Raw genomic sequence first — 24,620 nt, 5'->3', positions numbered from 1 at the left:
CAATGGGTAAATACATATTAAAAATATAATTTTAAGTAGATTCTTCCCTTAAGGACAGATGAAAGCACACAAGCACTTTTATATTCATGTGACAGACAAACATACATAAATACACCAAATGCAAATCCTGTGAGTACATCACACCGTCAACACCACACAAAATGTCAGCACCTGTTTTTATTGTCCTTGTTGCTCCTTGAATGAAGCTGTGAAAGATTCTCTGAAGCTCACATTTCCCGGTGACCTGTCTGATCAACCATTTCAGCCAATATCTAAAGAAGGTTGTATGCAGGTAATTCCAGATGCTTAGAAACATTTTCTGGGAAAAAGAAAAAGAAACAAGGATTTATTCCTAAAAAGAACTTGGAGGTACATGATCTACACTCACTGACTCACTCACTCATCACTAATTCTCCAACTTTCCGTGTAGGTGGAAGGCTGAAATTTGGCAGGCTCATTCCTTACAGCTTACTTACAAAAGTTAGGCAGGTTTCATTTCGAAATTCTACGTGTAACAGTCATAACTGGAACCTATTTATGTACATATATACGGCCATAGCCTGCAGCTCGGTCGCCGTGTGAGGTGGAGTTGCGTCCCTCATCGTCACGCCTCCCACGTAATTGAGTGCCTGCCCATATAAGGCCGACCGTCAATGGCAATCCAATAGACACGCTGCCGCTAAATATTCACGGGTGAAGGACTGTGCTTATGCAAACGAAGATGAGACAGTCAGGGATAGACTGGTGTTTGGCACAAACTCAGTGAAAGTGCGAGAGAAACTTTTAAGTGCCGGGTCTTAGCTAACATTAAATAAAGCCGTGGACATCGCACGAGATAGCACAAGCACAGCTGAGAACCTTCGATGCATGTACTCCGAGCGGCTCACGTGAACGGACTGTGAACGCAGTACGCAGAGAACAAGGAAGAGCTTTAAAGAGCGCTGAACAAAAAACGCATTACACAACTGAGACGGCAGCAAAAGAATATGAAGCGAGTGACACATACAAGCATATTCATGAGTGCAGCTACTGCGGAAACAAAGCACACAGTGTAAACCGTAAGTTTAAATTAAGTACATAGACAGGCTGCTGCTGGCGTTTGTCATGCCTACGACGAATATGATATTCGCGAGATACAAGTTTAATGAGAGGACGCAGGGTATAAGTGAGACTTTTGATCACTTTGTAACGGAGTTAAAATTGCTGTAATAGGGTTAAAATTGCTGGTGAAGGATTATGCTTATGCAAACGATTAGGAAAGCAGGGTGTAAAGCTTAACTTTAAATTAGGATCATAGACACGCTGGCGTTTGTCTAAGATGAATACGATATTTGCGAGATACAAGTTTAATGAGCAAACGCAGGGTATAAGCGAGACTTTTGATCACTTTGTAACGGAGTTAAAATTGCTGTAATGGGGTTAAAATTGCTGGTGAAGGACTGTGCTTATGCAAATGAAGATGAGATGGTCAGGGATAGAATAGTGTTTGGCACAAACTCAGCAAAAGTGCGAGAGAAACTTTTAAGTGCCGGGTCTGAGCTAACATTAAATAAAGCCGTGGACATCGCAACATCGCACAAGATAGCACAAGCAAAGCGGAGAAGCTTCGATGCATGTACTCTGAGCGGCTCACGTAAACTGACTTTGAAGGGCTGGGAAAGGTAAACCCGTGCATGCAGTGTGTGATGTCTCCGATAAAGTGGAAGACGAGCTGCTTATTGATGCAGTAAGAAAGGAACAACCCTCTGACGCTGAACAAGCCTTTGTGGACATATCAATAGGAAAGCAAGGTGTAAAGCTTAAGTTTAAATTACGTTCATAGACACGCTGCTGCTAAATATTCGCAGGCAAATCCACAACTTAATACCGGGAATGCCTGTTAAACATCTTAGATTCATGAGTACCGATTTGGGTAGTGAACACTTTGATGAATGAAATCTGTTATCTTTACAACGGTTGACAAACACAGAATATAACTTCATAACAACACGTCCTCCAAATACGAACCTGATTGAAAGAAATAATGAGAGTCAAATCCTTGATGACAGCAACACTCATAACAGTCACAAAACAATTACATTGACGATCATGTTACGTTATTTTTAAAATGTTTCCTTTTCTTTTTCATAACTTCTTTAACACACTACTTCTCCGCTGCGAAGGACGGGTATTTTGTTAGTGTCCAATATAACGGTAGTCATCATACTAACCTAAGGAATTAAAAAAGTAGCAATAGTCTAAGCATATGTCAGGTGGTGTTTTGTATGATATTACTTAAAACAATCAAACTTTGGAGGAACAGTGCTGCTGCAATGCCATCTCACACTACTCAAGGCCTGGTTGGCAGGAGGCTCCTGGATGAAGTTTACAAATTCTTGTCAAGTAACTGTGAGCTTTCACATGGAATCCAGTTACACCATCAGGATTACTAGTAACCCCGGACAGTCATGTTACGTGTGCATGACACTGTAGAAAATTTGCCAGTTCACCCAGTGCAGTCGCACACCCAGAGTTCAGTCCTGCTGGGACAGGGTACAGCTGCCTACCACCTCAGGTCAGGTCAGGTCAGGTCAGGTCAAGTTGGGGAGCATGCACTGGCACAGCACATTGCTGCACTCACCACACGACAAAAACGACTTGGGACTCTAGTTGGCATTCCCCCAGGCAGACACACAGTCCAGGCCAACTCCCAAGAAGGACGCTGCCAGGTGTTACGTGGGCATGCCCTTGACCTGGTCCTGCTGAACAGGTCCTCAACAATGAGGGTCCTGTGAGCCAGATCACCCTTGGGGAATCGCGTCACATGGCTGTAATAATAATAATAATGTTTTATTTATGTAGCGTCTTTCATACACTCAAGGACACTTTACAATTCAATAAATACATTAACAAGACAGCAGAAATTACATACATGAATATGAATAATACTCATTGAAAAGATGTGTTTTTAACAGGAGTTTGAAATGAATAATAGATTTTTCTCGCGAAGGCTGAGAGGAAGAGCATTCCAAATTTTAGGGGCCATCACACTGAAAGCTCGGCCACCCATAGTTGCTAACCTGTATCAAAGTACAGTGAGTAAGTTGGCATCTGATGATCCTAATGCACGGGCAGGAGTGTAAGGAAGCAGCAGCTCAGACAGATAATGAGGGACTAAACCATGAACGGCTTTAAAGGTGAGAAGAATAATTTTATGTTTGCTTCTTGAAGAAACTGGTAAGCAATGCAAATCGTAGAGGACAGGAGTGATGTGAGCAGATTTTTTGGTGTGTGTACGTAAATGAGCAGCAGAATTCTGAACATATTGTAATCTATAGGGTGGTCCAGATCTAATTATGCAACTTTCATTACGCTATAACTTATTAAGTTTATTACATAGAGAATTCACAAAAAATTCTTTGTTGCCAATAGATGGCAGCATCTGCCCTGCATTCCAAAATGGCGGGGAGACGGTTGTCAGTTGAACAGCGGGTACGATGTGTTCACCTTTTCATAATTAGATCTGGACCACACTGTATTGATATACTTAGTCGGTAGGCCATAAAACAATGCATTGCAATAGTCTATAGACAGGTACAATACAATACAATTTATTTTTGTATAGCCCAAAATCACACAAGGAGTGCCGCAATGGGTTTTAACAGGCCCTGCCTCTTGACAGCCCCCCAGCCTCGACTCTCTAAGAAGACAAGGAAAAACTAACAAAAATAACCGTTGTAGGGAAAAAAAAATGGAAGAAACTTCGGGAAAGGCAGTTCAAAGAGAGACCAGTTACCAGGTAGGTTGGGCGTGCAGTGGGTGTCAAAAATAAGGGGGTCAATACAATACAATACAATACACAGAACAGAAGAAATCCTCAATACAGTATAAAAATAAAAATTTTAGAAGTACGTAGCAGAATTTAACAGTGGATGACATCACATAATATGATTTGGATTTGTTAAGAAGTGTAGTGATGAAAGCAATTAATTGAGTGTTTCAGTATCCTTCACACTGAGGACAGGATGCAGATGAGCAATGTTATGCAGATGAAGAAAAGCTGTCTGGACTACTGAGCTAATGTGTGGTTGAAAAGTAAGAAGCTGATCAAAGGTGACCCCCAAATTACAGACTTAGAGTGCATCCGGAAAGTATTCACAGCGCATCACTTTTTCCACATCTTGTTATGTTACAGCCTTATTCCAAAATGGATTAAGTTCATTTTTTTCCTCAGAATTCTACACACAACACCCCATATTGACAACGTGAAAAAAGTTTACTTGAGCTTTTTGCAAATTTATTAAAAATAAAAACATTGAGAAAGCACATGTAACATAAGTATTCACAGCCTTTGCCTTGATGCTCCAAATTGAGCTCGAGTGCATCCTGATCATCCTTGAGATGTTTAATTGGAGTTCACCTGTGGTCAATTCAGTTGACTGGACCTGATTTGGAAAGGCACACACCTGTCTATAGAAGGTCCCACAGTTGACAGTTCATGTCAGAGCACAAACCAAGCATGAAGTCAAAGGAATTGTCTGTAAACCTCCAAAACAGAATTGTCTCAAGGCACAAATCTGGGGAAGGTTACAGAAAAATGTCTGCTGCTTTGAAGGTCCCAATGAGCACAGTGGCCTCCATCATCCGTAAGTGGAAGAAGTTCGAAACCACCAGGGCTCTTCCTAGAGCTGGCCGCCATCTAAACTGAGCGATCGGGGGAGAAGGGCCTTAGTCAGGGAGGTGACCAAGAACCTGATGGTCACTCTGTCAGAGCTCCAGAGGTCCTCTGTGGAGAGAGGAGAACCTTCCAGATGGACAACCATCTCTGCAGCAATCCACCAATCAGGCCTGTATGGTAGAGTGGCCAGACGGAAGCCACTTCTTAGTAAAAGGCACATGGCAGCCCGCCTGGAGTTTGCCAAAAGGCACCTGAAGGACTCTCAGACCATGAGAAACAAAATTCTCTGGTCTGATGAGACAAAGATTGAACTCTTTGGTGTGAATGCCAGGCGTCACGTTTGGAGGAAACCAGGCACCGCTCATCACCAGGCCAATACCATCCCTACAGTGAAGCATGGTGGTGGCAGCATCATGCTGTGGAGATGGAACTGGGAGACTAGTCAGAATAAAGGGAAAGATGACTGCAGCAATGTACAGAGACATCCTGGATGAAAACCTGCTCCAGAGCGCTCTTGACCTCACACTGGGCCGACAGTTCATCTTTCAGCAGGACAACGACCCTAAGCACACAGCCAAGATATCAAAGGAGTGGCTTCAGGACAACTCTGTGAATGTCCTTGAGTGGCCCAGCCAGAGCCCAGACTTGAATCGATTGAACATCTCTGGAGCGATCTTAAAATGGCTGTGCACCGACGCTTCCCATCCAACCTGATGGAGCTTGAGAGATGCTGCAAAGAGGAATGGGCTGAAACTGGCCAAGGATAGGTGTGCCAAGCTTGTGGCATCATATTCAAAGAGACTTGAGGCTGTAATTGCTGCCAAAGGTGCATCGACAAAGTATTGAGCAAAGGCTGTGAATACTTATGTAGGTGGGATTTCTCAGTTTTTTTATTTTTAATAAATTTGCAAAAACCTCAAGTAAACTTTTTTCACGTTGTCATTATGGGGTGTTGTGTGTAGAATTCTGAGGGAAAAAATGAATTTAATCCATTTTGGAATAAGGCTGTAACATAACAAAATGTGGAAAAAGTGACGCGCTGTGAATACTTTCCGGATGCACTGTATGCCGAGGGCTTAACCAGGATCCCATCTACATTAATTTTTTGCCCACAAAGGGTAAAGAGGACAGATTTGGTACCAACTACAGTGGAACCTCAGTTTGAGAGCATAATTCATTCCAGAAACACGCTTGCAATCCAAAGCACTCGTATATCAAAGCGAATTTCACCATTAGAAATAATGGAAACTCTGATAATTCATTTCACAACCCACAAATATTTATATAAAAATGATTAATACAAAAAATAAAGTAAAAATACATGAAACAAATTAACCTACACTTTTGTGGCTGGTTTGAGGGAGACGAGAGAAAGGAGACGAGGAGGTTTATTGTGTAAGACGACTTTCACTCTAAGCAGTGGAATGAATCCCTGCTATCTGTTGGCTCACTGGAATCTTCTTTTTGTGCGACTTTAACAAGGAAACCTATCCAATAACAGCTGCTTTTGACTGAAGAGTCACTACACTTGGACACAAAATAAAAAAAAAAAAATGCTTAACGCACTGTAAGGTTTCTAAACTCTTTTGGGATTCCCCCTCAAAGGGACAACACGCTTAAGAGCGTCCCGAGGCAACTCAAGGCTCCCAGTGATGGAGTAGTTCGCCGTAAAAGTGAATATGTGTTGATATACTCGCAGATAAGTCGGGACTTGACTTTACTGTATAATTTCTGGTATTTTATGATGTCGGTTGTATAAGTCGAATGTGGAAAACTCACGCTATTGGTCCAAGAGATGATGATATGCAAACACCCACCTGAGAGAGTAACCACGGAGCACACTGCCTTTATTTTCTATGTGGGTGCAGCAATGTGCTCCAAACCTCTCTCTCTCTCTCGTGCCTACGTGACCACAAGGTAATACCCAAACTATTCCAAAGCGACATTTTCACTGTTTTGTGTATCTCAAACTCTCATACACCTTTATTGTAACAGCATCCCTTATCTACGATGGAGTGTTTTATCAGAAGAAAATATGAAGCTAGTTTTAAACGTCGTTGAAGTGGCAAAAGAAATTGGTAACTGTGCTGCTCCAACAAAGTTTGATGCGTCTGAGAAACTGATGCAAGATTGGAGGAGGCAAGAAGATGTTAAAAAAAATGTTAAAAATTAAGAGTCGCATTTTTGAATGCGCGTATAAGTCGGGGTCTGATTTTATGATCAACTTTTCAGGGTTTCAAGACCCAACTTATACATGATTATATACGGTAAGTTTTCCAACGCTGTATCTGTCCTAATGTCTATATAATTATATAATTCCAGTCTCTGTATTACATTTTGCCTGAAGAAGGGGCCCGAGTTTGCATATTGTAATATATTTAGTTAGGCAATAAAAGGGGTCATTTTGCTTGATTTCTCACTACGTTCATACTAGCGATCATGGAACAACACCCTGGTATTAAAGACAACCCACAGTAACTTCAACACCAAGTTGCCACCAGGCTCTCATGCTTGCCATCAGAAACTTCACAGGATATTCAGGAGATATCTCCTCAATCAAGGAGGCAGGTACCATTTATTTGAATGCAAGCACCACGTTCAGCAGGAGGTATACTGTCAGACATGCAGCGTGCTGACATTTTTACACATGAATATCGTTAAGACGAGTAATCGAGCATCCCTCACCCACCAGGACCTGTACCACTGTCTCCACCTTGCGCTTACACCTTATACATCCAAGTTAACTGCTATCATTAGTTCAACAAAATGTCATTTTCCTCATTAGGTTGTAATGAGAAGTCAAACAAAATGACCCCTTCGATTGCCTAACCAAAAACATTACAATATGCAAGCTTTCGAGGCAACTCAGGCCCCTTCTTCAGGCAAGGTGGAATACCCTGTGTTTATATAAACACTAGGACAGAGACCACATTGGAAAACGTTTAAGCGAGACATCATAGATGTAAAAAATGAATAGACCTCTCCAGGCTAAGATTCATTTAGTGAGAGAGAACAGTGTCTAGTCAAGACCTTCTGATAACTGTCCAACAACGCCTTTTGAAGTTTCTGATGAGTTTTTCCGAACTTAAAAGTTTTCCAATGTTGTATCTGTCTTTGTGTCAATATAAACGCATTCTAGTTTTTGTATTACATCTTGCTTGAAGAAAGGGCCCGAGTTGCCTCTTGCATATTGTAGTCTTCGTAGTTAGCCAATAACAGGTGCCATTTAGCTTGACTTCTCACTACATCCATAATGGCTAACACGGTACAACACCCTAGTACCTCATTAGGTTACAAATGCTGCAGATGTAAACAAGATGTGTTCTTTTAAGTAAAAGTGGGAAACGCATGTGAGGATATATAGTGCCAACTGAAAATGGAACATAATCGTGCCATAAAAAGCGAGCCATATGCACAAGTCTTTTAATAATACACTCTGCCTGTCTGTGTGTTTAAACGGTAATATGCACTCAGTGAATGGCTGTTCACAGATGTGAAATTTAAAACACTGGGTGAATTGTTTGCATGATACTCGTGCCTGAAATGAATGTGACAGCTTGATAAACACTGGCAGTCTAACTACAAAATCTAAGTTTCTGGAATCCAAATCTCTTTCCGCTATTTCTAATAATTTAAACTTCTTTTGCAATTACAAAAAGTCACCAAAAACACTGAAAGGCTAAATTACGATCTTTTTTGGGTTTTTGGATAAAAGGCCCCTTGATTGGTATAATCTTCCTAACCTGACCCCTATTAGCCCTGAACTACATCATGGAGTTGTACATTCAAAGAGCCACGTCAATGAATTGGAAAGCTGGGGCCCCTGAGACTGAATTAAAGAGAAACATAAAATCGGCGTTTGCGTAACAACTGTTCCACGCGACTAAATAAAATCCCTTAAAATGGGTAAAAAAGTTATGAGATCAAAAGACACGTTTAAGCGTATCGGCTTTAGGCTGCCTCCGATTCTTCGGGAAACTACAACACGGCAATTCGACAGGATTAGTCTCGCGTGCAAAGCGGCTTTTGTTTCACAATTTATGCTACAGAGCGTTAACGGCCCGGGACGTCTCTACTAGAAAAAAATGACAAGTGAGAGAAAGATGAAAAGTTTAAAAGGAAACGCGAGGTCTGTGAAATGATACCGTTAGATTTAAAACTCACACCTGTACGTAATGAATGGCCAAGCAGATGAGCAACAATCCGTGGAATCCGAAGAAAAGTTGCCAAAATAAATCAATCACACAGTCAGCTGTCTTGACTATGCCTGCATTCTTTCGCCAATCTGACAACCTTCGGCGGCACTCAAATCCCAAACGCCGTCGTTGTCGCCACAGCAGCGGTACTAACCGGAAATACGTCACGTGGAGCCTGCGCACTGAATACACTACGCGGTGACGCTATAAGCGCGTCTACTCAGTGAGCCTGCTGCGTCTGTTCTGTTGTTCTTCAGTTGCTTGTCTTTTACCGGGTGGGTACGCAATAAATATTGTTAGGCGTATTTAATAACTTTTTACATTTATATAGCGCTTTGCTCAATGAGTATTTCTTTACATTTATATAGCGCTTTGCTCACTACTCAGGTAGAATGTTTTATGAATTGTACTCCAAATTGTTTGCGTTGCATTTTTAAAATGTATTATAATTTTAGTAGCAATACCCAACCGCTTTATCATCAGTTTTAAATGGGGGAAACCAAACATGTAGAAACGTGTAGATGTACTAGGAATGAAGCCAGTGGGGTGATTATTTGTGATGGGCGATTTGCGAATGCCATTTTTCAGAAACTGAAAACAAGTATATATTACCAATATGAAGTGCATTTAGCAACAATTGAAAATTATATAGACGAATATCTTAGTTCATATTTACAAACACAGCACATACATTTAATATACTCAAACATATATTGCACATTCAGCAACCAAAAAGAAAGCTGCTGCATCTGCCATTGTTGCGATGGCCCATGTCTTCGTCAGAATGTTTGATGACACGTTATGATGGGTCAGTGTCATTTAAAAGGACTGATTTGTACATTGATGCTATGAATGACTTATATTTGATATACTCGGCCTCTTAATTCGTCTGCCGCTGCCGTTATTCACACAAGTGCAGTCGTTTGTACCCACGACGACTGGGAAGCCCAAATAACAGCTGTAAAAGAAGCCCGGACACAGACAGAAACACAGACCGACAATGTCCCAAAAACAACTTTTATTTTCTTTGCTGCCTTTTCCAGCTCTCAATACACAAACCCACAGTACAGCTATGTCTTTCCTTTCTTCTCTTCTCGGCCTCCACTCCTCTCTCGCAAGCTCTGTCTTCTGCTTCCCGACTCCGGCTCTCGGAATGGAGTGAGGCGGTCTCTTTTATACTGCACCCGGAAGTGCTCCAGGTACTCCTTGGGCAACTTCCGGTAGCACTTCTGGGTGTGGCGGAAGTGCGGCATGCCATGGATGTTCAGGTGAACCCTGTTGGTGGCCATGGGCCCCAGCAATGTTGAGCTTCTAAGCGCCAGTCCCGTGGCCCCGATGTAACCAGGGTGGCTGGCCTCTCGTGTCACGGGGGAGGTACTGCTGGTGATATGTCCTCTCCTCAGAAGGGCGTCCCGACCGGGCAAAGTCCTCAGCCGTCTATCACACAGCATATACTGCTCACTGATGCGATTTTGGATAAATGTGTTTTACAGACACTCACTTAACACACTTCACATTATTATGCACCAGACCAGACTCGGTAATTTGTACTGTATAATGAGTTATTTCTATGTTAATAGCCTATCCTTTTATCAGAAAACATTTTGTGTTTGTAATATCTTACAAGTGAAAAAAAATATTGACTATTATAAAAATAATAAAGAGGTCAAGTCCATTGATCATTGAGGTGTGAAACTGAATCTGTTTAGTAAATTGTAATGACTGGGGGTGCGAGAGACGGAGGAATGGCATTAGCCTCTTAATGTCGATTGCTGACGAGTGCCCCTTAAAAATGGCAGTTGGAATCTTCATTGCTGTTTGCAGCAGATCTTCAGTGGTGCCACACTTTGTGTGCGCTGCCCAGCTATGTATCACCTGAGTTCAGAAGAAACTCGTATGCCACACTATTTCCCCCTTATGTGTCTGCCAACTAAATGCAGAGGAGAGGCGCTATAATACCGCACAACAATCTTGCACTGTCAGTTTCAGAGCACAGCCAGATAGCCTTGAATGCATGTGCCGGGGTGTCGATCAGGGTTGCCAGGTTCTTACAAAAATTATAGCCCAAGTTTAAAAAATAGTAGACAAAAAATAGTCTAATATCTGAAGTTGACAGACGAAATTAGACAAGAGTCCCCGTGGACTATGATGTTTGCTGATGACATTGTGATCTGTAGCGATAGTAGGGAGCAGGTTAAGGAGACCCTGGAGAGGTGGAGATCTGCTCTAGAGAGGAGAGGAATGAAGGTCAGGAAGACCACCAAAACAAAATACATGTGTGTGAATGAGAGGGAGGTCAGAGGAATGGTGAGGATGCAAAGAGTAGAGTTGGCGAAGGTGGAGGAGTTTAATTACTTGGGATCAACAGTACAGAGTAATGGGGAGTGTGGAAGAGAGGTGAAAAAGAAAGTGCAGGAAGGGTGGAGAAGAGTGTCAGGAGTGATCTGTGACAGACGGGTATCAGCAAGACTGAAAGGGAAGGTCTACAGGATGGTAGTGAGACCAGCTATGTTATATGGGTAGGAGATGGTGGCACTGACCAGAAAACAGGAGACCGAGCTGAAGGCAGCAGTGATAAAAATGCTAAGATTTGCATTGGGGGTGATGGATAGGATTAGAAATGAGGACATTAGAAGGTCAGCTCAGGTGGGATGGTTAGGAGACAAAGTCAGAGAGGCGAGATTGCACTGGTTTGGACATGTACAGAGGGGAGATGCTGGGTATATTGGGAGAAGGATGATAAGGATAGAGCTGCCAGGCAAAAGAGAAAAGCCTAAGAGAAGGTTTATGGATGTGGTGAGAGAGAACATGCAGGTGATGGGTGTGACAGAGTAAGATGACGAGGACAGAAAGATGGAAGCAGATGACCCGCTTTGGCAACCCCTAACAGGAGCAGCCGAAAGAAGAAGAAGGTCTGAGGTAGATATAATGACACAACAGAAAAAGAGGGGCAGTGTCAGAGTGAGAGGGTTAGGTATGTACCATCAAAGCCTGGTTGTTTAGGTAGTTTGGGGGGTTGTACCCCCAAGAGATTTTTCAGATTAACAGAATGGGTGTATACCATCACACAACAGGACGGGGGGCCCTCTGAGATTTTACAATGGTAAAGAGCATATACAGGTGCAAATTACAGGTGAAGAGGGTCCAAATCATCCTCTTTAATAAAACCCTTGTGTGCATCCAGTGTACGTGTGTGTGTCTTCTGGTGAAGTGCGCGTGCGCGGGGCCACACGGCACTTGTTCAGTCTCTTCCTGTGCATTCCCTGTGTGTGCAGAGAGAGAGAGACACACACAGGTGTGTGTGCGCGACAGACACGCAGGCCCACCCAAGAGACAGACAGACACGCACGCACACACACACACGCGTGCAGGCAGGCCCACGCGAGAGACGGACAGACACGCACACACAAGACCCGACAGAGAGACACATTCACACACACACAGGCAGGCCCGCATGAGGGACAGACACGCACGCACACACAAACAGGCGCACGCGTGCATTGTTGCAATGTTACTTTTCTTGGTTGTTTATTAGATTACAGATTTTTCAAATGTTCATTTTTTTCCCTGTGCTTAAAACTCATTAAAAAAGGTATTTTTAGCGAGTAGGTCGTAAGGCTATAGAGTGAACTCTTGCAGTGTTAGTTTTCTGTGTTGTTCAAGGTTTTCTCAGTGTTATTCAATGTTTTTACATTTAGTTTACTATCACGCTGTGCATTCAATGGTGTAATTAACTATATTTGTGCTTAAAATCTTAAAAAATATAAACTGCTCAAAAAAATTAAAGGAACACTTTGAAAACACATCAGATCTCAATGGGAAAAAGAAATCCTCCTGGATATCTATACTGATATAGACTGGGTAATGTGTTAGGAACAAAGGATGCCACATCGTTTGATGGAAATGAAAATGATCAACCTACAGAGCCCTGAATTCCAAGATGCCTCAAAAATCAGAGGGAAAAAATGATGTGGCAGGCTAGTCCATTTTGCCCAAATTGAATTGCAGCAACTCCAAATTGTACGCAGCACTTTGTATGGCCCCTGTGTTCTTGTATACATGCCTGACAACATCGGTGCATGCTTCTAATGAGATGACAGATGGTGTTGTGGGGATCTCCTCCCAGATCTGGACCAGGGCATCACTGAGCTCCTGGACAGTCTGAGGTGCAACCTGGTGGCATTGGATGGACCAAAACATAATGTCCCAGAGGTGTTCTATTGGATTTAGGTCAGGAAAGTGTGGTGGCCAGTCAATGGTATCAATTCCTTCATCCTCCAGGAACTGCCTGCATACTCTCACCACATGAGGCCAGGAATTGTCGTGCACCAGGAGACACTGTACCAGCATAGGGTCTGACAATGGGTCCAAGGATTTCATCCTGATACCTAATGGCAGCCAAGGTGCCTTTGTCAAGCCTGTAGCGGTCTGTGTGACCCTCCATGGATATGCCTCCCCAGACAATCATTAACCCACCACCAAACTGCTCATGCTGAATGATGTTACAGGCAGCATAATGTTCTCCATGGCTTCTCCAGACCCTTTCACTTCTGTCACGTGCTCAGGGTGAACCTGCTCTCATCTGTAAAAAGCACAGGGCACCAGTGGTGCATCTGCCAATTCTGGTATTCTATGGCGAATGCCAATCGAGCTGCATGCTGCTGGGCAGTGAGCTCAGGGCCCATTAGAGGACATGGGGCCCTTGGGTCACCCTCATGAAGTCCTTCTGGTTGTTTGGTCAGAGACATTCACACCAGTGGCCTGCTGGAGGTCATTTTGTAGGGCTCTGGCAGTGCTCATCCTGTTCCTCCTTGCCCAAAGGAGCAGATACTGGTCCTGCTGATGGGTTATGGACCTTCTATGGCCCTCTCCAGCTCTCCTAGAGTAACTGCTTGTCTCCTAGAATCTCCTCCATGCCCTTGAGACTGTGCAGGGAGACACAGCAAACCTTCTGGCAATGACACGTATTGATGTGCCATCCTGGAGAAGTTGGACTACCTGTGCAACCTCTGTAGGGTCCAGGTATCGCCTCATGCTACCAGTAGTGACACTGACTGTAGCCAAATGCAAAACTAGTGAAGAAACAGTCAGAAAAGATGAGGAGGGAAAAATGTCAGTGGCCTCCACCTGTTAAACCATTCCTGTTTTGGGGGTCATCTCATTGTTGCCCCTCTAGTGCATCTGTTGTTAATTTCATTAACACCACAGCAGCTGAAACTGATTAACAACCCCCTCTGCTACTTAACTGACCAGATTAATATCCCATAAGTTTCATTGACTTTATGCTATACTCTGATTAAAAAGTGTTCCTTTAATTCTTTTGAGCAGTATATATTTACATACAGTTCATATGATCTGGAACGGATTAATTGTATTTACATACAATCCTATGGGGGAAATTACTTCGGTTCCACTGTATTACTTTCCGACAAAATTACAGGCAGTATACGGAAATACAAACCAGTATTACTGAGAGAGTAAATTAAAGGCACACAATACAGTGACGCATATTACAGCCACATACAAGGTCCCTTGCCACTGTTCCTACTAATGTTTATGCACTACTGTTCTAGCGCCCGTTAATGTAACGGGCTTAATGTCTAGTAAATTGTAAACATGGAAAAAATGTGGAGTAGGGGTGTTGAAAAATAGCCCAAAATACCTATAATTTTTTTAACGTAATCCTCGAAACGCCATTTTTTCCCATGGGTGACGATCAAAAATAGCCCAACTGGGCGAGAAAACCGCGGAATTGGCAACAATGGTCTTGATATGTCAGGAGGGAGGCTGCTCTACTAATTAAAATTAATTTAGCGTAAGGCTGCAACTGAACAAAATGTGACAAAAGTGTAGGGCAGGGGGTCTCCAACCTTTTTTCCCCCCCGAGAGCTACTTTTACAGTGTGAAAATTGCCGTGAGCTACTCATGTTTTCTAACATTTATTCTCGTAGCTTATTTCAACCCAAACAAACTGAATAAGCTTGTTTTGCCTGAACATTTTCAAAATGTTGGTGTCCACAACTCAGAGTTTGCATTAAAACATCACAAAAAATATTGCGTTCACCTGCAAGTGCATTTTGTATGTCTGTGTGCATCCTCGAGTGTATCTCACACTATTGAATTGAAACATGAATGCTGTCAAAACAAAACAATGCAATTCCAAATCCTCAGATATTCTTTATTCATTTTGTCACATGTCACTGTGTCACTTTATTCACAGGTCCAGTCGCATGTGCGATGTGTTTTTTTAGTTAGTCAGATGACTCAACAGGAGAGGTGTCTGGTGGAGTGGAGCCACTTCGGTTCACTCTGATGGAGTCATTTAAATGTTCGTCTGTCACTCTTGTTCTGAACTTTGACTTCATGACATTCATGTCAGACTCACAGAGGTATGGAGACCCAAACAAAGCAGACGTTTTCAGAGCTGCTTGGTGAAGATTCTTCTAGTTATCTGGCTCTGCTAAGCTGCAAAGCAGGAAACAAACCCTGGGCAGGGTGCCAGCCCACCGCAGGGGGCACACACACACAGCACACACTAGTGACAATTTAGGATCCCCAATGCACCTAACCTGCATGTCTTTGGACTGTGGGGGGAAACCCACGCAGACACAGGGGGAACATGCAAACTCCACGCAGGGTGGACCCGGGAAGCGAACCCGGGTCTCTTAAATGCGAAGCAGCAGCACTACCCACTCCACCACCATGCCGCCCCAGGTTTACTTATATATAATATATAAAATCCAATGTCTGTCTGTCTCTATGTCTGTCCGCTTTTCATGAGAGAAACTACTGTTTTTCTATAATTTGCTTGAGCATTCCGGTTGATTTTGCGACTTCTCTCATTTTCCTGTGTGTCAGAGTTCACTTGTGGCACCGATTTATTAGCGCGAATCCGAGAGAGAGATGCTGCAGGCCGAGGGGAGGGGCCTTCCTCACTCACTCGCCAGCTTCAGGGCGTGTTCCTTAACTCCGCTTCGCTAGCGAATGAGAGAACAATTGAATTCAACTTTGTTTGATATTTAAAATAAAGTGTTACTTAGGTCTTGATGAGTTTGAGTCCGGATATTCTCGTCAGTGTATGCCACATTGGAAAGATAGATTGCAGTTCAGATTGTGGATCATGATATGATTTTTTGGAAAGATCGCCCACCCCTAATTTGACTAATCCAAGTTTTTAAATTTATGTAGGATTCATTAACCCTTTGACGAGCTACTTGAAAAGGGGTGGCAAGCCACCGGTAGCTTGCGAGCGACTTGTTTGAGACCCCTGGTGTAGGGGGTCTGAATGATTTCCAAAGGCATTGTGGTGTCACATTCAGGATCTCGGGGGTGTGGGGCGCTGCAGCGGTGGCTTCAGGTTTTCATCTCAGCCACTTTCTTGGTTGATAACCGTTTTTTTCCTGCTAACGGGGCACACGTCTTTTGCCTTCATTTTGTTTGACTTGCTTTTTAAAATTCCAGAACCCTTGGTTATTAGTTTTTTTACCGGAAGCAGCAGTCAAACAATAATGGGGTGCAAACCAAGCCAACAGATGACCCGTTCACTGGCAGCTTTGGATGCCATCATACAACATCTGTTTTAATACAATATTTAAATATAAAAAAAAATGAAAGTCTCAGGAGTGTTGATCTGCCCTGGTGTCCTCAGGAAAAGAAAGAAAGAAAGAAGTTTTCAAAATATATTGTGTTGCAGAATGAGAGCACTGGGATGGAACAGAATTAAATCATGGGGTTCACTGGCTTCTGAATTTGAACCCCATGATGTGGCTGGCCATCTGATAGCTCGCTTTGATCTCTTTGTTTTGGTTTAGTCGAGCCAGTGAGGAGATCCTCCGATCTGCATGCATGACAGTCTCTTAATGAGGAGAAGACAAAAGAAATGATTGTCGACTTCAGGATGGCCCATGCTGTCCACACCCCACAACACATCGAGGACTCTGAGGTGAAATTGGTCAAGAGCAAGTGACCTTACTTGGTGAATTAACACCACCTCCATAGCCAAGCAGGTGCAGCAACGTCTTCACTTCTTACAGCAGCTGTAGAAGAAGGCAAGCCTACCTCATGCCATTCTCGCCACCTTCTACAGGGGCAACATGGAGGGTGTTCTGATCTGATGCATCACCCTCTGGTTTGGGGACCGCACTTACACGCTTATTTATTGTATACACACTACATTTGTTACACTTGTCAGTACTGTTGTTTTTTTATTGTTAGTCTTACTGTTATTATTTATTCATTATTTATTACTATCTACTTCAGATTGTTACTATCTATTGTGACCAGTAGGGGGCATTGCAGCACCACCAAACACCATCTCACAAACAAAAGTCCCAGGTTCAAACAAATGATTTATTGTGTAAAATTCCTTCACAGGTCATTCAAACTCGCAAGCACAGACCCAATTCTTTCATTTCTCTCTTCCTTCCTTCCTTCCTTTCTCCAGGTGAGTGTTGTCCAGCTCCTCTCCCGACTCCACCTGTACTAAAGCAAAGCTGCTTCCATCATGCAGGACCCGGGGAGCACTTCCGGTGTCACAACACTGTCCCTCGAAAGCAGGGTCCCATAAAGAAGAGTACCATAAGGTAGAGGACCACTAATCCCTTCAGCACACCCCTGGCAGAACCCAACAGGGCTCTCCCATGCGACTACAGTTCTCATCATGCCCTGTGTGTATCCGTAGAGGTACTGTAACCCAGGGACACTGCCATCTAGTGTTGTGGGGGATTAAATAACCCAATAAATCATCTTCCCCTGTCCTTCCATTGTACTGGCCTCCCAGCCGGGTAGGGCTCCTTGTTCAGCCCTGACCAGGATGCCAGTCCCTGCATGCCATCCATTACAATATTCACTTAGTTGTTAGTTATTTGTAATTATTTACCTGTTATAGAGTAGCAGAGGTCTTTACCCATCTTGCACTCATCCTGTGTTTATGCTGCAATGTGGTCCTGTTATTTCGTGCCACTGTATGCTGCAAGATGGTGCACAGATGGTGTGACAATAAAGCCACTTGACTTGACTTGTCGTGTTATTCTGTTAAATAAAGCAAGTGCACGGTCTTGGCTTGAGTTGCTGTTTAAGAAAGCAGCCAACTGAGAAACTGTAGGGTGCGTGTTCTTCAAACTACAGGTGCTGATGTTCTCATCCTCAGATGAGCATCTGGGCCTTCTGCTTCTCCTTCTTCTAGCCCCATCACATCCACCTGGCATTCTTCTCTCAGGACAGTACTGGGCACCTTTTGGCACCAGTCTGGTTTTTGCCCCCTCCATAGTACAGAAACGGCACTTATCAAACTTACTAACGACCTCCTTATGGCAGGTTTCATCACTATTCTCATCCTTCTTGATCTGAAAGTGCGGCATTTGACAATATTTGTCACACTACTCTTCTGTATTATCGTAGTTTTTCCCTGTACTTACCCTTTGCCTGTTTTCTTCAAGGGTAAGTGTACTCGCCAAGTTTGTTATCGGGTTGATCTACTGTTGCACTTTAAGATTAACACACACACACACACACATAGATATACACACACATACACACAGACCCTAACCACAACAGTGCCCCATGAATGACACACACACAGCTGATTAACCTTTAGCACTTTAAACCACACAAGTGCTTTAGGAATAACACAGCCTGTCACTCTCTCAGCACTTCAAGAGACTTACTTATTATCGGCATGAACAACATACAATAATTTAATGAGATCTCAGACCTAAATATTACTTTTGGTCTACAAGAATACATTTAAACATACAAAAGCTCAGCATCCTTGAGGCCATTTATCAGCCCAGAAAGCCTTACTTTACCTCCTGTTCCCTACTATTGGGTGGAGCTCTCACCCTCAGCCTTAATAAACCTCGCAGCACAGAGCGTATGGCAAACCTCCCACTGCACCAGGTGCTCAAAGAAATCTAACTTATTACTTCAATCACTCTAGACATTAAGATAAAGCATAGAAAGTTAAAAGCAGCATGGTATTTATTACAGCAATAATAATAATACCAGTGGAACAATGAATAATAGAAAATAGGACTGATAGAAAAGTCTGGATATGTAAAGTCTTTAGAAAAAGCTTACGAGAAAGTTACAGATGACAACGTCACAAGCTGCCTGTGATCGGGCACTCATAGTTATTCATGATGCTTTTCTGACGAGCAGATGGAAACGGCTTCACGTTGACGTCGCTCTGTTCTCTTCTGATGTCTTCGTCCCTTCTTCTTCCTCCCTTCTTCCTTAATTCCTTACTCACTATATCGATCCTCAAGGCATATTTATTCTAAAATTCTACCGGGAGATTTTGCAAGATTGTGATTGTTAGATATTCTGATTGGCTGGCTGTCACTATGAAGAATTAATTCACTGTCCGTTTTCCCAAACAATAAAACTTTTTATGTTCTCTGAGGTGTCGCTATGTCTTCCTTCCCCAGGCTGTAAAATAATTAGATGTCCATCCTTTCTCAGGTGATATAGTAATTGAGCCATATCTTCCTTTCTTTGTTGGAACAGCTGTTTTAAAAGTGAGATATAACTGGGAAGAAGACCTGCTTTGATTTGTCCTGAATGTAGTTCATCTGTTGTCTTGTCTTGAACAAAATATAATGGAAATACAACCAAAATGTACAGATTTTGTACCCCACAACACTTCTCAATAGATTATCTTCGATTGGCATTACCCGCTCTCCACTAGATTGGTTCAGATCCCAATTCTCAGGCCGCTCTCACTTTGTTCAGCTTAAAACTTTTACATGCCAACCCACCACTGTTACTTCAGGTGGGCTCTGTCCTGGGGCCCCTCTTTTTCATTATTTACCTCCTTACCCTCTGCAATATTTTTCGTAAATATAACATTAGCTTCCACTGTTATGCTGATGACACCCAGCTCTATCTCCCTAGCAAACCTACTGTTTCCTTTCCATCCTCCTCGCTTGTTGATTGGATAGCAGAAATCAAATCCTGGTTTTCTTCAAATTTTCTTAAATGAAATAACAAGTCACTACCTCCCCAAGCCGGGAGTGGGTAATTTGCGCGCCTGCTGCCTTCCTTGGATGTGGTAGCCGTTTCTCAGGCTCCCTCTCCGGAATCGAACCCTGATTCCCCGTTACCCGTGGTCACCATGGTGGGCACAGAAAGTACCATCGACAGTTGATAGAGCAGACATTCGAATGAGTCGTCACCGCCGCGGAGGGCGCGCGATCGGCCCGAGGTTATCTAGAGTCACCAAAGCTGGCCGGGCGCGGGGGCCCGGGTGGGTTTTTGGTCTGATAAATGCACGCATCCCCCCGGGGCGGGAGTCAGCGCTCGTTGGCATGTATTAGCTCTAGAATTACCACAGTTATCCAAGTAACGTGGAGCGATCAAAGGGACCATAACTGATGTAATGAGCCATTCGCATTTTCACTGTCACTCCCGTGTGCACTTAGACATGCATGGCTTAATCTTTGAGACAAGCATATGTTACTGGCAGGATCAACCAGGTAAAACTGAGGTTCTCCTCATTGGTACAAAATCAACATTATCCAAAACTGATCATTTTTCATTTGTTATTGATAATTCCTCTGTCTGCCCTTCCCCACTGGTGTTATCCTTGACAGTACTTTATCCTATCAGTCCCACACCAATAACATCTCCCAGTCTGTGTAACGTTAATCGTATTCACCCCTCCGTCACTCCCCACACCACTGCTATCCTTGTTCATAGCCTCGTCACTTCTCGTCTGGATTACCGCAATTCCCTTTTCTTTGGTCTTTCTCGCAAATCTCTTTATAAGCTTCAACTGGTCCAGAACTCACCTGCCCACCTGCATCATTACTAGAACCCCCTCTATTCACCATATCACGCTTGTCATGCAGCAGCTTCACTGGCTTCCAGTTCAGTTCCGTATTCAATTCAAAATTCTTCTCTTAACTTTTAAGGCTCTCCACAGCTTCACCATATGAACTCCTCCATGTTGCCATTCCCTCCCGTACCCTTAGATCCTCTTCCTCTATCCACTTGACTGTCCTCTCCGTCCATCTTACCACTTACCACAGCTTTGGAACTCACTACCACTCACTTTTCAAATCTAAACTCAAAACTCATTTTTTAAGACTGCGTTTTCTCTATGATTACAATTGCTCTGTCTGATTATAATTTTTATTTTTTAGTTTTGTTTATAATCTGTGTTTTATCTGTTGTTTGGTGACCTTAAGTGTTTAGAAAGGCGCCTACGAATAAATTAAATGTGTTATTATTACGTCAGTCTTGGCACTACCTGGCAGGTAAACACTGGAATGCCAGTCCTTCATCCCTGTGCTCAAAGCATTCCTAGTCTTCTAGTGAAGGGATTTTTTCTCCCTTTTTTCTTTGTAGCATGATATGCATAGAACATCCACTAGAGGGTGGTATTGTTTCATCATAATCATTTTCTGTACAGGCCCAGCAACAATTACAAACCCCTTTAATAATTATTTACATTTACAGTGGGTATAGAAAAGACCCCCTCGAAATATTCCCTTTTTTTTGCTTTACAGCCTTAAATAAAAACTCACACAAACCAATATTTATTCCCAGCTGTACTTACTCAGTGCCACCTCTAACATCCAAGTGAAAGATATCACAGCTACAGTTCAGAAAAATTATAAAACATCCGAACCAAGACCTACTGTGATGAATAAAGGATCACCCCCATGTCAATGTCATTTTGTTGTCCCCCCTTTTGTTTTAATGCCAGCCTTGACTCTGTTGATTCTTCTTTATCAGCTCTGCACACCTCGACTGAGCCCACTCAATATTTGTCCCCCACTCTTCTTTACAGTTGAACTGTTCAAGTTCGGTCACATTGGCTGGTGAGCGTTGGTGGTCTGCTATCTTCAGATCTTTCCACAGATTTTCAGTGTGATTTAGGACTGGCCACACCAGGACATTCACTTTTTTTTCCTTCAGCCACTGGATGGTCAATTTTGCTGTGCCCTTCAGGTCGTTGCCATGTTGAAGGTGAACATTCTGCCCATCTTCAACTTTCTGGCAGAGGATAGCAGGTTTTCCTCCAGAATTTGATGGTTTTTTGCCCCATCAATTTTTCCTTCTACCCTAACGAGAGCCCCAGGCCCCCCACATCAGGACGCTGCCCCCTCCATGCTTTACTGTAGGTATGGTGTGTTGTTTGGTGAGCTGCATTAGTGTACCGTTTGGTATCGAGGCCGAATAGTTTGATTTTGGTCTCATCTGACCAGAAGACCTTTTTCCACTTGGCATCAGAATCTTCAAGGTGCATTCTGGGAAAGCTCAAACGAGCCTTAATGTGGCCTTTCTTCAGAAGTGTGACTCTCATGAACAAGCCACAATTGTGGAGCGCTTGTGAAATTGTTGTCATCTGCACACCATTAATGACCACTCTGTGCCGTCAAATCCTGTAACTCCTTCAAAGTGGCCATTGGCCTGTTGGTGGCCTCTCTTGCCAGTTTCCTCCTTGCTCTTCCATCAAGTTTGGAGGATCCAGGGAGGGTCCTAGTAGAACCAAACACTTCTTTATGATGGACTTTACTGAGCTCCTTGGGATTAATAAATCCTTTGAGATCTCCTGCCTCATGTCTGTCCACATCTCTATCCCTGAGATCTTTTGAAAGTGACTTGCCACCCATAGTCAGTTGTGTGCTGCCAGTTGCTCTACCAAGCAAGCGAATGAATGGACCAGGAACAACTTTACTAATCACACTCATTACAACTGATCACCTGTGGAAGGAAACCAGTAACGGATGTTAGAGATTGCATGTGAAAAATGTTGGTTTGCGTGTTTTCATTTAAGGCTGTAAAGCATAAAAAATGGGAATATTTAATCCTTTTCTATACCCACTGTATATTATACTTTTCCCGTTACTCAAAGTGTTTTTCATAGTGAGTGGGGAGCCACTTCAGCCACCACTAATGTGCTGCATCCACCTGGATGATGTGATGGCAGCCATTTTGTGCCAGTATGCTCACCACACATGAGCTGTTAGGTGGTGAATTGGTGAGATAATTAGCCAATTAAAAACTGGGGATGATTACAGGGCCAGAATGACCAGGCCATAGTGGGTAATTTATCTGGGACATCGGGGTACACCCTACTCTTTACGAAGGAGGCCCAGAGATCCTTTATGACCACAGATAGTCAGGACCTCAGTTTTATGTCTCACCAGATGGATGGCGCCATTTTTACAGCACTGTGCCCCCGTCATTGCACTGGAGCTTTGGGATCCGCATTCAGACCACAGAGTAAGCCCCCCATGCTGGCCTCACCAACACCTCTTCCAGCAGCAACCCAAACTTTTCCTAGATGGTCTCCCATCCAATTACTCAATGGGCCTGAACATGCTTAGCTGCAGTGTACAGTAGGTGGCATGGCTGCTGTCTAAAAGGGAAGAAAATGAAAAACGTCTGACTTGACAGTCCCAGTCCCTGTGAGGCGCTATACAGGATTATTGCCATTGGTATAAAGGAGCCCCTTGTTGTGTTTTCTTGACACACTTCTGCTTTTGATTCATTGGCTGAAAGTCCTCAGAGTTACTGTGTCATGAGGAGGATGTGCAGCGTTGTTCATGATGGCGCTCAGTTTGGTCTTCATTCTCTCCTTGTCTTCTGCCTCCAGGGGGTCCAGGATGCATCCCATAACTGAGCCCACCCTTTTAATTAACTTGTTGATTGGGTGGGCCCCTCTTGAAGTGATGTCACCAGCCCAGCCCACCACACCGGCCATCACAGAGTTGTAGAAGATGTGAAGGACGTCACCTCCCACAATGAAGGAGCCCAGTCTTCCTCTGTAGTAGTTACCCTTTGTTCTGAGAACCGTCCAACTTATCATTGATGTGGACCCCCAAGTATTTGCAGAAGTGGGCCACCTCTTCATCCACTCCCTGAATAGTGATCAGACACAGAGGCTCTTGGATGCGTCCAAAGTCAATAAGCAGTTCTTTGGTTTTGCTGATGTTAAGTTGCAGACGATTCTCAAAGTTCTCAAGTTCTCCCCCTGACTCTCCTCCCCCTTTATCAATAACCCCCATAAGTGCCAAGTCATCTGAGACTTTCTGCAAGTGACATGACCTGCTCTTATATCTCTAGTTTGAGGTGTACAGATTGAACAGGAATGGTGACAGGCCTGTTCCTCGTGGTGCTCCAGTTCAGTCCATGAGTCCCACAACCTGTGCTCTGCCCCACAGATCGCTCATCATCCAGGACCCCCCGAGGCTCATCCACCTGCATATCTCTGACTTTACCCCTTAACAGTGTGGCCTGCAGGGGGCGCTCCTGTCGCCCAAACCTGACACAGGCAGACGCAGGACACAACTGCAACACACATGCTTTTATTCTTTTATCCATCTATCCATTATCCAACCCACTATATCCCAACTACAGGGTCACAGGGGTCTGCTGAAGCCAATCCCAGCCAACACAGGGCTCAAGGCAGGAAACAAACCCCAGGCAGAGCGCCAGCACACACATCAAGCCCACACTAGGGACAATTTAGGATCGCCAATGCACCTAACTGGCATGTTTTTGGACTGTGGGAGGAAACCCAGGCAGACACGGGGAGAACATGCAAACTCCACACAAGGAGGACCTGGGACGCGAACCTGGGTCTCCTAACTGCGAGGCAGCAGCGCTACCACTGTGCCACCCAAAAAGTTTTCTTTAAATTTTAAATAATCATTTAAAATAAGGGTATTTTAAATATTTACCATCCAAGGTTAAAATTAAGATCAGGGACCTGAAAAGGATATTAACATAAGGAGAACCCCCAAACAGGTTCCTTA

At 43.5% G+C, this 24,620-nt stretch overlaps 1 protein-coding gene across 1 annotated transcript in view; it reads right to left on the bottom strand.

Moving 5' to 3' along the window:
- Nucleotides 1-8,986, bottom strand: part of elmod2 (ELMO/CED-12 domain containing 2) — a 51,277-nt gene extending 42,291 nt beyond the window's left edge. The window contains exons 1-2 of the mRNA XM_039750175.1: nt 8,824-8,986; nt 172-319 (exon numbers count right to left, since the gene is read on the bottom strand). Of these exons, the coding sequence (XP_039606109.1) occupies nt 172-316 (145 nt within the window). The 5' untranslated portion in view covers nt 317-319; nt 8,824-8,986. The remainder of the gene's footprint in view (nt 1-171; nt 320-8,823) is intronic.
- Between the last annotated feature and the right edge of the window lie 15,634 nt (nt 8,987-24,620).

This window comes from Polypterus senegalus, chromosome 4, assembly GCF_016835505.1.
Source record: "Polypterus senegalus isolate Bchr_013 chromosome 4, ASM1683550v1, whole genome shotgun sequence".
Taxonomy (NCBI): domain Eukaryota; kingdom Metazoa; phylum Chordata; class Cladistia; order Polypteriformes; family Polypteridae; genus Polypterus; species Polypterus senegalus.
The sequence above is the reverse complement of the archived record's forward strand: the minus strand, read 5'-3'. Positions and strand labels throughout refer to the sequence as shown.